The sequence below is a fragment of the Pterocles gutturalis genome, unplaced genomic scaffold (assembly GCF_000699245.1).
Source record: "Pterocles gutturalis isolate BGI_N339 unplaced genomic scaffold, ASM69924v1 scaffold1382, whole genome shotgun sequence".
NCBI classification, from domain to species: domain Eukaryota; kingdom Metazoa; phylum Chordata; class Aves; order Pterocliformes; family Pteroclidae; genus Pterocles; species Pterocles gutturalis.
The window spans coordinates 40,322-54,156 of record NW_010107628.1 but is presented as its reverse complement, the minus strand read 5'-3'; the positions used below and the strand labels follow the sequence as shown (position 1 = coordinate 54,156).

General features: G+C 43.2%; 1 protein-coding gene across 1 annotated transcript in view; it reads left to right on the top strand.

Moving 5' to 3' along the window:
- The window catches only part of ITIH5 (inter-alpha-trypsin inhibitor heavy chain family, member 5), a 46,198-nt gene extending 32,963 nt beyond the window's left edge, over positions 1-13,235 (top strand). Inside the window, exons 8-14 of the mRNA XM_010088162.1 lie at positions 1,243-1,414; positions 3,941-4,250; positions 6,836-7,380; positions 7,757-7,807; positions 8,853-8,969; positions 11,052-11,429; positions 12,755-13,235. Coding sequence (XP_010086464.1) covers positions 1,243-1,414; positions 3,941-4,250; positions 6,836-7,380; positions 7,757-7,807; positions 8,853-8,969; positions 11,052-11,429; positions 12,755-13,053 — 1,872 coding nt within the window. The 3' untranslated portion in view covers positions 13,054-13,235. The remainder of the gene's footprint in view (positions 1-1,242; positions 1,415-3,940; positions 4,251-6,835; positions 7,381-7,756; positions 7,808-8,852; positions 8,970-11,051; positions 11,430-12,754) is intronic.
- Positions 13,236-13,835: the final 600 nt, after the last annotated feature.

Below are 13,835 nucleotides of genomic sequence, written 5' to 3'. Positions count from 1 at the left end.
AAGGCTTGGTGGTGGCCAAGAACAGGCAGAGCTGAGAAGCTACTGATCCCTCCACTTCCAGATATTGCCTCATATTCCTCCCATGTGTTTTGCATAGGGTATGTTTGCATGGACAGAGGCTGCTTTTGGGCATCTCCTCTCAGCTGGTCTTACTAAGCTGAAGTTTGTCTCCATGCAAACACAGCTGCGTGGCTGCTAATTCAAAGTTGGTCACACTGGGGAGAACTGGACACATTTGCACTCTTCCTGTTGTGTTATCCTCAGTGCTCTGTCTTTCCCATCACCCAGGAACCTTAACCTCTGTTGCTATGAACTCATCTTGTTACCAGCTTTCCTCACCCTGGTTGCCTACATTTACAAGGGATAACTAACAGCAGAGCAATATAATATTGGCGTGTTGCTAGAAAAAACAACATGCCTGGGACAAAACTGACTAGCAGGTAGAATCTGCAATGACTAGTGAAGGGTTCTTTTTATATCTTATTCATTTGAACATGTTAGCTTAAATATTTGTGAAATCATGGAACTATTAATTGGAGTATGTATATACCAATCAGTATCCTAATTATCATAGAATCATAGTAGAATTGTAGAATGGTTTGGGTTGGAAAGGACCTTAAAGATCATTGAGTTCCAGCCCCCCTGCCACAGGCAGGGACACCTCCCACTAGCCCAGGTTGCTCAAAGCCTCATCCAACCTGGCCTTGAACACCTCCAGGGATGGGGCATCCACAGCTTCTCTGGGCAACCTGTTCTAGTGATTATGAACAGAGCATGTACATCCTTGACATGTTTAGAGGTATTTCAACTTATAAGTAACCTTTTAAACCATGACACTTACAGCTTAATGCAAGTCTAGAGGGCTTTAGAAGAACTTCACTAAATTTTTTGTGTTAATCAACTTTATTCAGTATTCCTTAGTTCAGAGCATGGTTGTCCCAGTCGCTGGGAGCTTTTCTCCTAATTGTTTTGCATGAGTTTTAAGCTTAGCTAGGTCTAGACATGTGTCTCACAGCTTTGCAAGATGTTTTGGGCAAGAGTTCTTTTGTCTTGTGTTTGCATAAGACCTGGCACCACAGAGAACAGGCCTTGAGACAGGGAAGGACATCCCAATTTTCTTCATAAACCAAACTGGCAAAGTAGAAATATCTATAAGATCAGTAAACATCTTAAGAATTAAATTATTGACCACTAAAACAGTGACAGTTGTGCCTACTGATCTCTTTTCTCTTCTCTTTCTAGACCAAAGAAGCTCTCTTCACAATTCTCCAGGACCTAAGGCCTGAAGACCACTTCAATATCATTGGCTTTTCCAATCGAATAAAGGTCTGGCAGCAGGACCGGCTGGTGCCAGTCACTCCAAATAATATAAGAGATGCCAAAAAGTACATTCATAACATGTCACCTACTGGAGGTATGATCCAGAGATATGAATGGGATTAATTTTGCTATTCAATTAACTACACCAGCATGGAGAGTGGTGAATGTGGTCCTGTAGCATGTAGCAATGAAAAGGCACTGTGTCACGGAACAAGGGGGACCCTTCTCTATCTCCACTCAGGGTTATGTGACAGAGGATACGTGCCCTTTATTCACAGCATACATGATGGGGAGGTGTCCCCAGATTCACTCATATGACCTGATACACTTATTAAAGCCAAGTTTGGCCCATTCTCCCATTTATGTGGTGAGACCCACAGAGTGGGAAAGTTCCCAAGGTTATTTCTTGAGGACACAGGAGAAAATAGGGTATTCTGGTGAAGGACACAAAGGACCAGTACTTTTCTGAAAGCCTGTGTAAAAGGAGGCACATGATTTTGTCTGGGCTGGAAACTCCATGGATGGACTACCCAATGTGGGCTGTAGGATTGCCTTCTGCAAGAGCTGGTTCCTCACCTAGTACTGTCGTCGTCTTGTATCCACCAAGGAGCAGCCAGAATGACATTTAAGAATTTCTCATCCTTTTTTGCTTGTGTCGTGTTGCCAGGAAAGAAGAGGGGACAGGAGGGGACCCCAGAACAGTGGCAGAGTGCAGACATGAGTTTGAATTTGATTCAGTAGTCTCCTATGAGGCTATGGACACTAGTATTAAAAAAAACCATAATGAGGTTTGTAATCAAACATGCTTTGGCAGCTGTGCCCATCCTAGCTGAGCACTCCCCAGGTAAGCAGAGATCTGCAAAATGATCTATGCAAATCCTTCCCCATGCAAGCAGTCGCAGCTGGTTGAAGGTCAGACAGGGCTGCCCCTGAGCAGTGACCACTCCTAGCAAAGGAAACTCTCCAATGGAAAAACACAGCAAACAGGATGGTTTGCCGTACTGTTTGCATTGTGAGAGGAAGAGTTTAGGAAGTGGTCAAGGGACCTGCCCAGTTAAACAATTACCAATAGTGGGACTAAACTCAGAGTACAAAGCTTTTTTACTCCTGAAGTGCCCAAAGAGCTGTGCAGGAACCAGCTGAGTTCGCCCATGAACCTGCCAGAGAACAAAAAAGGAAATTATTAACTCGGGTTCAACAGGAAGGTGCAATGATTCTCCACTACAGGCCAGTGGTACTTTAGTTTTGGCTGACTCTGCATTTTTCCCTATAAAGGTGCTGTTGTTTGAGTATCTTCCAGTGAACATGAATGCCCTCAGGCTCACCGATCACACACACGAAGAACATGCTGTGCTTGCACTGCTGTGTATACTTGCACACCAAAGAAATGGGAACAAAATATTGCTGCTAAATATTGGTGCATGTGGCAAAAGGCAGTTTTCAGTGCTTGGTAGCTCTGATGTGACTGGGTTTGAAATGACACTATCTGCCACATGGGATGGTTTCCTTTTATTTCTGGGGAAGAAATTCTTTCTGAAATCTTGGATCTGGATGGAGACTGAGAGAGTACTAGGATATTTAGATGCAGGGTTTTGGTTCAAAACCATTTTGCAAAAACCAGTTGATTTTGAGGACTTTTCAGCAGTCTTAGCCCCTTTTCTGTTCCTTGGCTTGCTGCAGTGACTCAAGCTGTGCATGCTAAATTTCTAGGTCCATGATGCATGGTCAGACCTGCTAGCACATCCTTGCTGATGACCTCTCTAGATCTCCCCTTCTGGACCCCTAGGACTCTGTTGTGTATGGCTCTTAACATGTTTCACCTGCTGTTTTCTGAGCGCTGTCTTTAACCCAGACATACTGATCTTGCAAAGGTTCCACAACCAATCCCTCTTTGCTTTGACTAGCACAAAAAATACATGGAGCAAGGATATACCTGTACTCATTTTCCTGCTTTTCTTTTTTTTTTTTTTTTTTTTTTGAACATGCAGTAGGTTTGAATCCTTTTCATGACTATTCTTCTAAGTACATCTATTCCCTCACTTATTTTCTGTTCTGTACCTCTGTCCCCACTTCAGGCAGCTCCATTTTCCCCTAGGCAGTTGTTTTGTGAAAACACACACCTCAGCTAACAAAGCCATTTCTCTTCCCTTTAAACTTTGTTAGGCCCTGGGGTTTGAAGAATAAACCCAACCACTCATTTTCCCATTTGAAGGCTGTTTTTCCTCTCTTCAAATCTTGTACCCTTCAGACAAAATGAGTAGAACTTGTTTTCATAGTTCAGATACCATCTGGGAGAGTCCCTAATTAAGTTTAACTCATTTTGTATGTACCAGCAGGATGTGGTATGTGCTGTGACTGCTTACTATTGTACATTGAGACATTCAAGGATACAGCAATTTCACATAATAAACTGCAATTCCTAATTCAATTCATAAGGCTATAAACACCTATCCCAAACTGGTGCTGAGTAACAGAGCTGAACTGAGATAAAAGGCTAGTGTAGAGAAAAGGAACACCCTCATGAACAGAGATGCTGTCATCGTACTAAAGGGAGCTTAGGGAAATTATTTATACCACTTTTAGAAGAAGAAATGAGCTAATCATTTTGGTACCTTCCCAGGGACTAATATTAACGGTGCTCTCCAGACTGGTGCGAAGCTGCTCAATGATTACATTGCTCAGAATGATATCGATGCCAGGAGTGTCTCTCTGATCATCTTCCTCACGGATGGGAGGCCCACCGTGGGAGAAACACAGTCATCCAAAATCCTCAGCAACACCAAGGATGCTATCCGTGATAAATTCTGCCTCTTCACCATTGGCATTGGCAATGATGTAGACCACAAGCTGCTGGAGAGGATGGCACTGGAGAACTGTGGCATGACAAGGCATTTCCAGGAGGATGAGGATGCAGCCAGCCACCTCAAAGGGTTTGTTCTGCTTTTGCTGTGCTTACATCTGCATGGGGCCCTCTGGGTAAGGGTTTTGGGAAGGAAAACCCTCTAAGGAGACATCTCGAGAGATGGGAGTTTCTCCAAGGCTCAACTTTGGCTGAGAGGGGCAGAATACACTCAGATACTGAGGATGCCTATCCAGAAATTGTCCTAAACTGTACTGGAGCTTTTCAGCCCCTCAGAACAAGGCATTTGTTTCCTTAATTCAGATTGTTGTTTTGGGCATGTAAACCTGGAGAGGTGGGAGGCGTGAATGGACAGAGCTGCAGGTGGACAGAGGGAGTAAAGAATGCATTGCTCACTTCAAATTGACAACATAAACAGCATGGAGGGTCTCACAAATGAAGATCCCAATTTGGGGCAGAAAATTATTTCTTAATTTTTTTAAAAAGATAACCTTTTGCCCAAACTCCAAAATATTCAACTTTGAAAAAATACATAAGGGTCATTCCTGGGATGATCATGTAGTTGCTTCATTCCGTCATTCTTTGTGACCCAAACTCCTAACAAGTTTCCAATAATCCTCGTCATCCAGTAGGACCAGAGATTATCTTCCTCTTCCATGATCAGGGAGCTGTTGTCCAAGGGGAAACCTTAGTGAGGAACACCAAAAGATATGTGAATCACATCTCTGTCCAGAATGTCAGGCAGTGTGTCAGTACTTCCAGGCAAAAATGTTTGGCTTTCACTCCCAAAACATTAATGTTTTGAACCTCAGAAACCAAAAAGAGACATTGAGCAGAGACCTCTTGCCTAGCTAGTGTCTAATTTATCTGGAGCCGTGGGACCATGCACCTTCCCCTATAGTTTTTCTTTCTGTGGTGGTTATGTGTGCACAAGCATGTCTTCCTTTTAAACCAGATTTTGTAGATCCATCTGTCACTCTGCCTATGTCATTTGCTTCTCAGAACATGCATTTTGGGTAGCAAGTGGCATTCCCTGGCAAATGAAGGATGTGCTGATTGATTGGGCTTCTGGTGCCAAATTTATATGGAAAGGCACCATCACTTGCTGGAGGCCAATTCAAATCACTGTTGGAGGGAAAATCTACATGGGTGTCAATGTAATTTCTGATTTTTGTGGTCAGTGGGTTGTATTTTTGCACAGATACTTCCCTAAATTGTACTATAAGACAGGTGGTATCCCTCCACTATTGTTAAATCCCTTTCACAGAGAGTTCTCAGGTTTAATTAATGTTTTAAAATGCATAGAGGTCTCTGCATCAAAGACACTGAGTGCTCAGAGTGACTTTAAAATAAAGCAAACCAATTCAGGCTTTTGAGAGAGATTAAATCAGAAAGTGTGATCCTCGCTTCCAGACAATCTGTTTAAGCAGATGTGAAAAATAAATGCAGCCTGAACTGAAAAAGGGCTGAGGCCAGTTCTTTGTTTATTTACCAAGTTATACTTGAATGACTTGCCAAGAAATGAGGAGTCTGGCATTTAAATGGGAAATATGGCATTCTTGGAGCAGCTTGGGAAGATCCATCAAAAGCACATCAGTGCAGGGAAAACACAATACTGTAAACCTGGGCCTTGACCCCTTGTAAAGGCTTTCTGGCCCGTCCAGTGCAAAGTATTCTCAGAAGTATAGTAGGTCGTGTTAAAGCATTATAGGGTTAATCTCCCTGGTTCCACGGAAGTCATTGCTTACTCCAACAGAAAGTCAGCAATAAGGTGGCAGTGAATTCTCTTCTGCCAGTCCTCCTGTTCTTAGTAGTTAGGATTCCTCCATTCCTTAGAAATTTCCTCATTTATGGGGACATAGTGAGATCCCTTCTTGATTTTCCTTCTCCTCTGACCATCAGAAAACCGTGGTCCTGCCTGTTCCACACTGACTATCCCAAACTGTGTTATCGAGGGCATTTCCAGTGATACAGAAGCTTTGGTTCAGATATTCTCCAGCTTTGTGGCACCTAGCATCTTGGTCTTACACCTTCTGGCTCTGGAACACCATGCATAATACCACTAGAAGACTGTGGGTAAAAGCAGCTCTTCAAAGCACATTTTGAAATAACTAGGGTGCTTTTTGTGAAGCTGAGAAGCGGAGAATTTACATTTGATGGACAGACCCTTTTAAGCAAACTTAAGTGGTCACAAATATCTCCTTGCAGAGCTCTTGAATCATAGTGGAAAGTAGGTGAGTGCCAGACCATGCCGGGATGCTTCTGAACATACTTAAGAGACTCTCTTTAGATGCCTAAGAAACACTGAAAACTAAAATGAGGCAGAGAATAATTCCGGTTGAAAGGAACCTCTGGAGGTCATGTAATCCAGCCTTCTTTTTAGAGAAGAGCTCACTTCAAATTTAGGTGAGGTTTCCCAGGGCCTGGTCCATTCAAGGTTTGAAAATCTCTAAGGGTAGGGACTCCCTCATCTCTCAGGGCTCAGTTACAGCAGATGAGGCAGTTAAATTTGGGTCCCAGTAAATAAATGACCCTGAATGTCTCGGGAGCCGTATTAGATAGTCTGAATGTATCCTTGGCCTTGTGTAAGTGCAAGAGTGTGTGCATACACTTGGATGAACAGTACTAACAGTGAGAAATGTGTCTTTCTTTCAGGTTCTATGATGAAATAGGAACACCCCTTCTCTCTGACATCCGTGTTGATTACACTGAAGACAACGTGGAGCAAGTCACCCAGAACTTCTTCCCTAACTACTTCAATGGCTCTGAAATTATAATAGCTGGCAAACTCATCAATCACACCTCAGATAGCCTCCACGTGGAGGTGACCGCTAGCAACTCTAAGAAGTACATTGTCCTCAAAACAGATGTGGCTATTGACCTTCTTGACATCAGAGGTGTCCCTGGCCTGGAAGATGGCAAAGGTGATAAAAATTACATTGAGAGGGCATGGAGTTACCTCACCATCAAGGAATTGCTTAACTCCCGGTTGAAGAGTGATGACAAACGGGAAAAAGACTATTTGATGGAGAAAGCCAAGTCAATGGCCCTGGCTTACAATTTTGTTACTCCCTTCACTGTTCTGAAGATGAGAGAGGCTGGGCTCCATTCACAACCACCTCAAGAGGAGTTTATCAGCCCTTCTACTGATGGCATTGGTGAAAAATTGCAGAGCTTGCAGGGACACAAGGCACCACCAGGTACGAGAGAAAAATAACCATGTGCTGGTAAGAAATCTGTTTGCATAGATAAAGTCTCATGGCTGACTTTGGCAATGGGGTGATCCAGCCAATGAACCAAGGGGTGGTAAACAGAAAGCTGAGATTTTTATATTGGTTTTGCTAATTGTGGGTTGGGTGACTTTTAGCAAACCTTTTAGGCACATGACTCACCCCCTTGAAGCACTTACTGCTCTGTAGAAAATATTTAAGGAAAATTTTATATTCTAAATGAAGCTTAAAGTAGCTGCAGGACTAAGTCCCATAATCTTGCTGAATAATATTTTGGGAACATTATACTATGGCTCTTTCTCCTGCTGGATAAGTAATTGTAACAGACTTCCTTCCCCACTTCTAGGTATAAGCAGACAGCGAGACAAACAAAGAATTAAAATCTCCAAAACTTCAGGTCAGTGTCTGTTTTCATGCCTTTAATAATCCAAAATAATTGTGGTTGATTTATGGAGACCTCAATTTGCATGCCACAGTGGTATAACCGTCCTGACGGATCAGCAAAAATCCTGTTTACTAGACCTGCAGAATAAGGAGGAAAATGAAAACAAAACCAAAATACAGAGAGGATCAGTAAGGAGAAGAAGTGTGAGGAAACATAGCAAAGTAGATGATCTACAACACTGGATCCTCATGTTTGAGACACCTGTAGATTAGGGGAGAACAGGAGGCACGTTCTCTCTGTACTAGAGGTAGGCAAAAAACACTTTATAAAGTACTGTTGCTGAAACACAAAAAATGTTGTTGAAGGAAAAAAAAAGAAAAATTCTGTAGTGTTTCACTGTTTTTTTGTTGCTTCACCTCTGCTTAACATCCTTTTCATACATTAAACACTGAAGAATAAGCCTAGATCAAGAATTTAGACTTGAATTTCACTGTATAAGGTCAAATTTACCTTAAAAACGCTGGGGTTTGGCTTGTCTTACTATTAATGACACCAGTCTCTTAGTTGATGATAGGTCAAGGATTGTTGAAAAATTAAGATCGTGGGATTGTTTAATACCTGCTGTTGACTGCTCCAATGTGATGCAGCAGTCCTTGGTTAGGAGTCAGATTTTTGTCTGCTCTGGGAGATGTAGCCTGCCAACAGAGTATGGAGAAGTATTAAACACCTGCATGACAACTCCCATAAATCACTGAAATTATATTCCAGGAAGAAAATATCCTGATTTTCACCTCGACTGCTTTGGGTTTTGAGTTTTCATTGAAAACTCAATTTCTTCTGTGAGAAAAATAAAACAAAATAAAATAATCTTTGTGAAAAACAAAGCAAAACTTGGCATTTCCTGGCAAACTCCATCCAACCCTCTAAAAACAACAAACCGGGATGTCTTAGAAAAAACAGGGACAAACACACTTTGAAAAGCAGTTTTGTTACATTCTCGGACACTGCAGTTTTGTGTAAGTCTCTCACATTTGGCTCTTTTTCCATGTCTTCTCAGCGGATGGAGACCCTCATTTTGTCATTGATTTTCCCTCCAGCAAGTTCTCTGTCTGCTTCAATATTGACGGAGAACCAGGGGACATCCTCCGACTGGTCTCTGATCATAAGGAATCTGGTGAGCAGCCAAGCAAAGCGGTTGTTTGTGGATGAAAAAAGTGCAAGGCCAACTCTTTAGCAACAAGACTAAGCACCAAGGGGCTTCATAGGCAAGAAAGTGGCAGGAATTTAGGAAAACTTGCTTTTCTGGACGGGCAATGGACAATTGGTGCACATCAGTTTTCCTGTTCTAATCACCTGGATTAGAAGGGGAAGTAAACTGTTCACTTGCATTTACTGACCTCCAACTTTATCACAGTTTATGGGTAAATTCACAGCAACCCTAAGCAAGGAGCAGGCCTGGCCACCGTTATATATACAATTCATCTACAGAAGTGTTTGTCGACTGGTTAGGCCTACAAAGTCACAACATGCAAAGAAAAGATTTGGACTCACCAAAAATTGCTCTGTTATTGGAACTTCACTCTTTTAAAGTGCTGTTCACTTCAGGACACAGCGAAGTATTTAAACAGGTTAACTGAGCACTGAGTCTGGTTAGTGAGTCATGACAGACTTGGGAAAACCCACACGATTCAGGATCTGCTTTGCCCAAGCCAGTCTGATCCCCAGGGGCCCAAATTGTGCTCTGATCTGATCTGGAATTCTAAGCAGGCCAGCTAATAAGCAGATTATATCCTGAGAAGGAAAACTGTGGGAGAAAGGGTTGTCAAAACCAGAGACAATGCACAGACTTGTTTTACAAAGAAGATAAACAACCACACAATAAAGTTATAAGAATTCTGTTCTGTGTGGCAGTGTTCTAGCCTCCATATTTCTATGTTCATGCCTGACTTAGTGAATAAGATCCAGCTCCTGGCAATGTTTTCCTTAAACTTCTTTCACAGACTATATCTTGAGTGGTTCTGTGGCTCAAATGCGGAATGAGCTTCAGGAAAACAGACTCAATAGCACCAGCAAGTTAAGTTTATGGAGACAGAAATGAGAGATTCTCTCAGCAATGGTGGGATATGGAGATATTTCATCTCATTGTTGATGCCTTGGGTCTAGCCTGGGTTAGCCACAAGCCACCTCCTTTATTGTTAATATCTAGTTAGTCCTCAGAAACCTGTGGGAAGTGAGAGACTGTCTTAGGGACAGGAAGTCATAAAAATCATTAAAATGATTGAGAATCTTGTGGTGGACATCTAGGCTTTATTTGACTCAGTGGGATCTGCACCTTAAACTATTCAAAAATGGTTATTCTGGGGCAAAACTGAAGAAAGCTGAATGAGCACCAGTCATGAAAACAACCCAATGGGCGTGCAGGGTTCAGGGTCCTCTTCTGCAGTGACACAAAGAGAACCTGAATTTCTTACACTGCCACTTGAGGAGGTTTAGCAGACTGTTGCAGGTCAGACTAGTCCTTCTACAGGTCCTGCTCAGTGGTTAGTGTTTTGGACAAGATAGTAACCCTTATTCTGTGGCTTCCCAGGCTAGTTCTCTTCTTAGGCGTCAGGTAGAGAGTGCCATCAAACTGGAGCTGTATACTATCCTAAGATACTATGAAACAGCAGCATTCAGATACACCCAGGTCCTCTTCCTAGAAGTTCAGTCCCTATGCCAGTTGGTGAGATGAGGAGAAGCACGCCTGCCAGCAGCTTCTCTTAGTTCTCCAAGATCTGGTGTGTTTGCCCAGGTTTGAGTTACGCATCAACAAATATGTGGTCTAGGTAAACCATACCACTGTTGGCCAGGCTATAGCAGTCAGGAAGATAAATGTTTGTCTTATGTGACTCAAAATCCCCACATTTCATTGTCTTGATGATAGGTAGGTCTGAGGTTAGAGGGAGCTTAGGAAGTGTCTGTGCCGAGGAGCAGCTGATCCTATCTTGTAGCACTGTGTACACAGTGTTAGGACTAATGGGGCTGGGAGCACCTGCCTCCAGGGAAGGCCAGTATTTGTGAGCTTGGGTAAATTTAGGTGTTCTGTATGGGGTAATAATTTTATAACAGAGTGGTTATACTATTTTGAATACTGTTAAGTGAAATAGTCAAACATGAGGTGGTGAATCTGCATGTCCTCAGTTGCAAGGCTTGTATCTTTGAGACAACAGACATGATCTTGGTTCCAGCTTTCATTTATTGATTATTTTCCTGCAAGGTGTAACTGTGAATGGGCAATTAATTGGAGCTCCTGCACCACCCAACGGCCACAAGAAGCATCGGACTTACTTCAGCACCATCACTATCCTCAGCAATAAGCCAGAGAGATCTTATCTGGAGATCACACCCAAAAGAATCATCCTGGATGATGGGGAAAGACTTCTTCTGTCCTGTGGTCGGAGTGCCACTGTGCGAAGCAGCAGCCTCGAAGTGTCCATCTCTGCCAATTCCAACATCACAGTGACGATACGAGACACAATCAGTTTTGTCATCCTCATCCACCATTACAAGAAGCCGGCTCCGTATCAGAGGAATCACCTGGGGTTCTACATCTCCAACAGCAAAGGCCTCTCTTCTGACTCCCATGGGTTACTGGGTAGGTAACAGGTTCTCAGGTTCAGAGCTGTAAACCAGACAAAAATGATCCTTCCAGAGAGTTTTAAAGGACAGATACAGGAGTCAATCAATGAACAAGGCAGGTGGGGATTAAGTTCCCAAGTGAGACTTCTACATCTACTCTCAACTGTTGCTAGTATCCCCAACTCCTCTCCCATCTTTTTCTGTATGAGCTATCTCCCACTATCCAAGATATGTGGCTGTGCTTGTTTTTCACACTTCCACGTTTTTTATAATTGTTTAATACAATTGTCACTAGAAAACACATGCTTAATGCTCCCACTATAGTGATGGAAACCAAAGATTCCACACGAACCATGAATAAGGCACCAGTAAGAGATTCTCTAACAGTATTCCTAATTCAGAATAGTCCAGCTGCTAATGTTCTCTCAGGAACATAGCAAGGTAGGGTCTGACTTTAGGCAGAGAGGACAGTCAACGGAGGTCTTGCAGATTCTGAGAGAGAGCTCCAGTCACAGACCCAGCACATTGCTAGAGATCATTGGCTGAGCCTTCAAGTACTGCACCTGCACATGTCCTGAGGGTCTCTTTTTGCAGAACTGCGCTCTTTATACATGAGTCTGACTGAGATCAAGAAGCATTAGTACTTTTTGTGGCCACTTTCTTTCAAATGCAAGGTGAAAGAAGAGCCAGCCCCACATTTGGAGAGAAACTAGGCTTCAGGTAGGCTCAAAGAATGACTAGATGGTTGGGTTCTTTCAGCCAGCGAGAACTGGTGATGTTTATGGCCATGTAAAAGTGCAGAACTCTAAGACTGAAGCCATAGTTTCCGTGACATTCAGGCACCTCCAGGGTAAGCAGGATATGATCCCTCAGGAGTGGGATTTTGGATTCAGGCCACTCGCATGCACAAACCTCTAAATCCACACTTAGGTTTGGCCTAAAAGAGCTTGCCCCCAAGAAGGCAAGGTAAGAGTACTTGGAGCTTCAGGCTCAGATCTTCTTTCTCCTTGCTGATGAACACTGTATGGATTATTATGCTGTAGTAACCGTGGCCTATGGAAGGGAACTTACCACTAGCAGCTCTAAAAGCTCTTTAGCTCAGGTAATGTATCTTGATGAGTGAAAAAAGAAGTAGGGTTGTATTCTAGTCTCTATGTTTGTGAGATTTAGAAAATAATCGCTGGACCTAGATTCATCCTGCTATTGCAGAGAAGCCCTTTACAACCCCATAAGCTGAGTCCTCAACACACAGCCTGTTAAAAAACAAACACAACAACTTATAAACAGGCACAAAACACACAAAACAGCCAGTCATGGACTCTATTTTGTCTTACCTTGCAGGTCAGTTCTTGAACCATGAAGTTAAACTTCTTCAGGAATCTCTAAACACAAGTCTTCAGCAGGTTGGTCAGAACCAAACTGAAGCATTGAAGCCAAACCCTACGAATACCCTGAAAGTGAAGGGGCGGCTCATTCCTGTTGTGTGGAAGCAGAGGAGGATCTACAATGGCCAGCAGGAAGTGGACTGCTGGTTTGCCAAAAATAATGCAGACAAACTGATCGATGGGAGCTATAAAGACTATTTGGCTTCTCATCCTTTTGACACAGGGACCAGCTTTGGGACAATTAACACCCTGTAAGACCGATCATAGCAAAGCATTGCAGCAGCATGTGTGACAGCGGTTCCCTTCTGAAGCCTCTAGTGCTAGACATCTTACAAACATTTCTTTACTTTTTGGTGCCAAAGAAACCAAGGTTTTTGCCCTTGGAAATCAGCTGTCTCTCTTCCATGCTACATGAACATTGTTCATCAAATTCCTGAGGACAAAGAGGTTGGGGGGGAAGGGTTGATGACATGGTTAAAGGCATGATCAGTGCTCTCCCAGTGTAAAGGGAGGGAGAAAGGGGCCAGCACTCATATTGAACAGTGCAGAGAGCTACTGGCCTTAAAGTAAACCCATGCAGGGATCTGTGCAATACCCCCAGGGGCTGGTGAGTCACCCAGGGAGAGGCACAGGTCATACAGCACAGTGCCAGTCTAGAGAGACAACCTTGGGTGATACACTTTGCAAAGAAGTGAGTTGGAGCACCATGGTCCCTGGAGAAAGAAGAGAGAGAGAGAGAGGAGAGGTGGGTAGATATTCATCTGCAGGGACCCATTAGCATCAAAGAGGTAACAAAGAAATCAAAACCTTAAATGAACAGGCCACAAGAGGGTATTGCTTTCTTGATTATTGGGATGAGGTCTGGATTTGCCACTAAACATGATGTTTCCTGAACCACTAGGGACCCTTAAAACAGTGGTGAAAACCTTCATGTGGGTTATTGCCATCTCAGTGCACAGGCTGCATGCTTAAAAAGCACCTCCGGTCCTCAGCGGCAGCTGCAGGAGTGGTGCAGGCTCCCATTCCATGAAGCATCT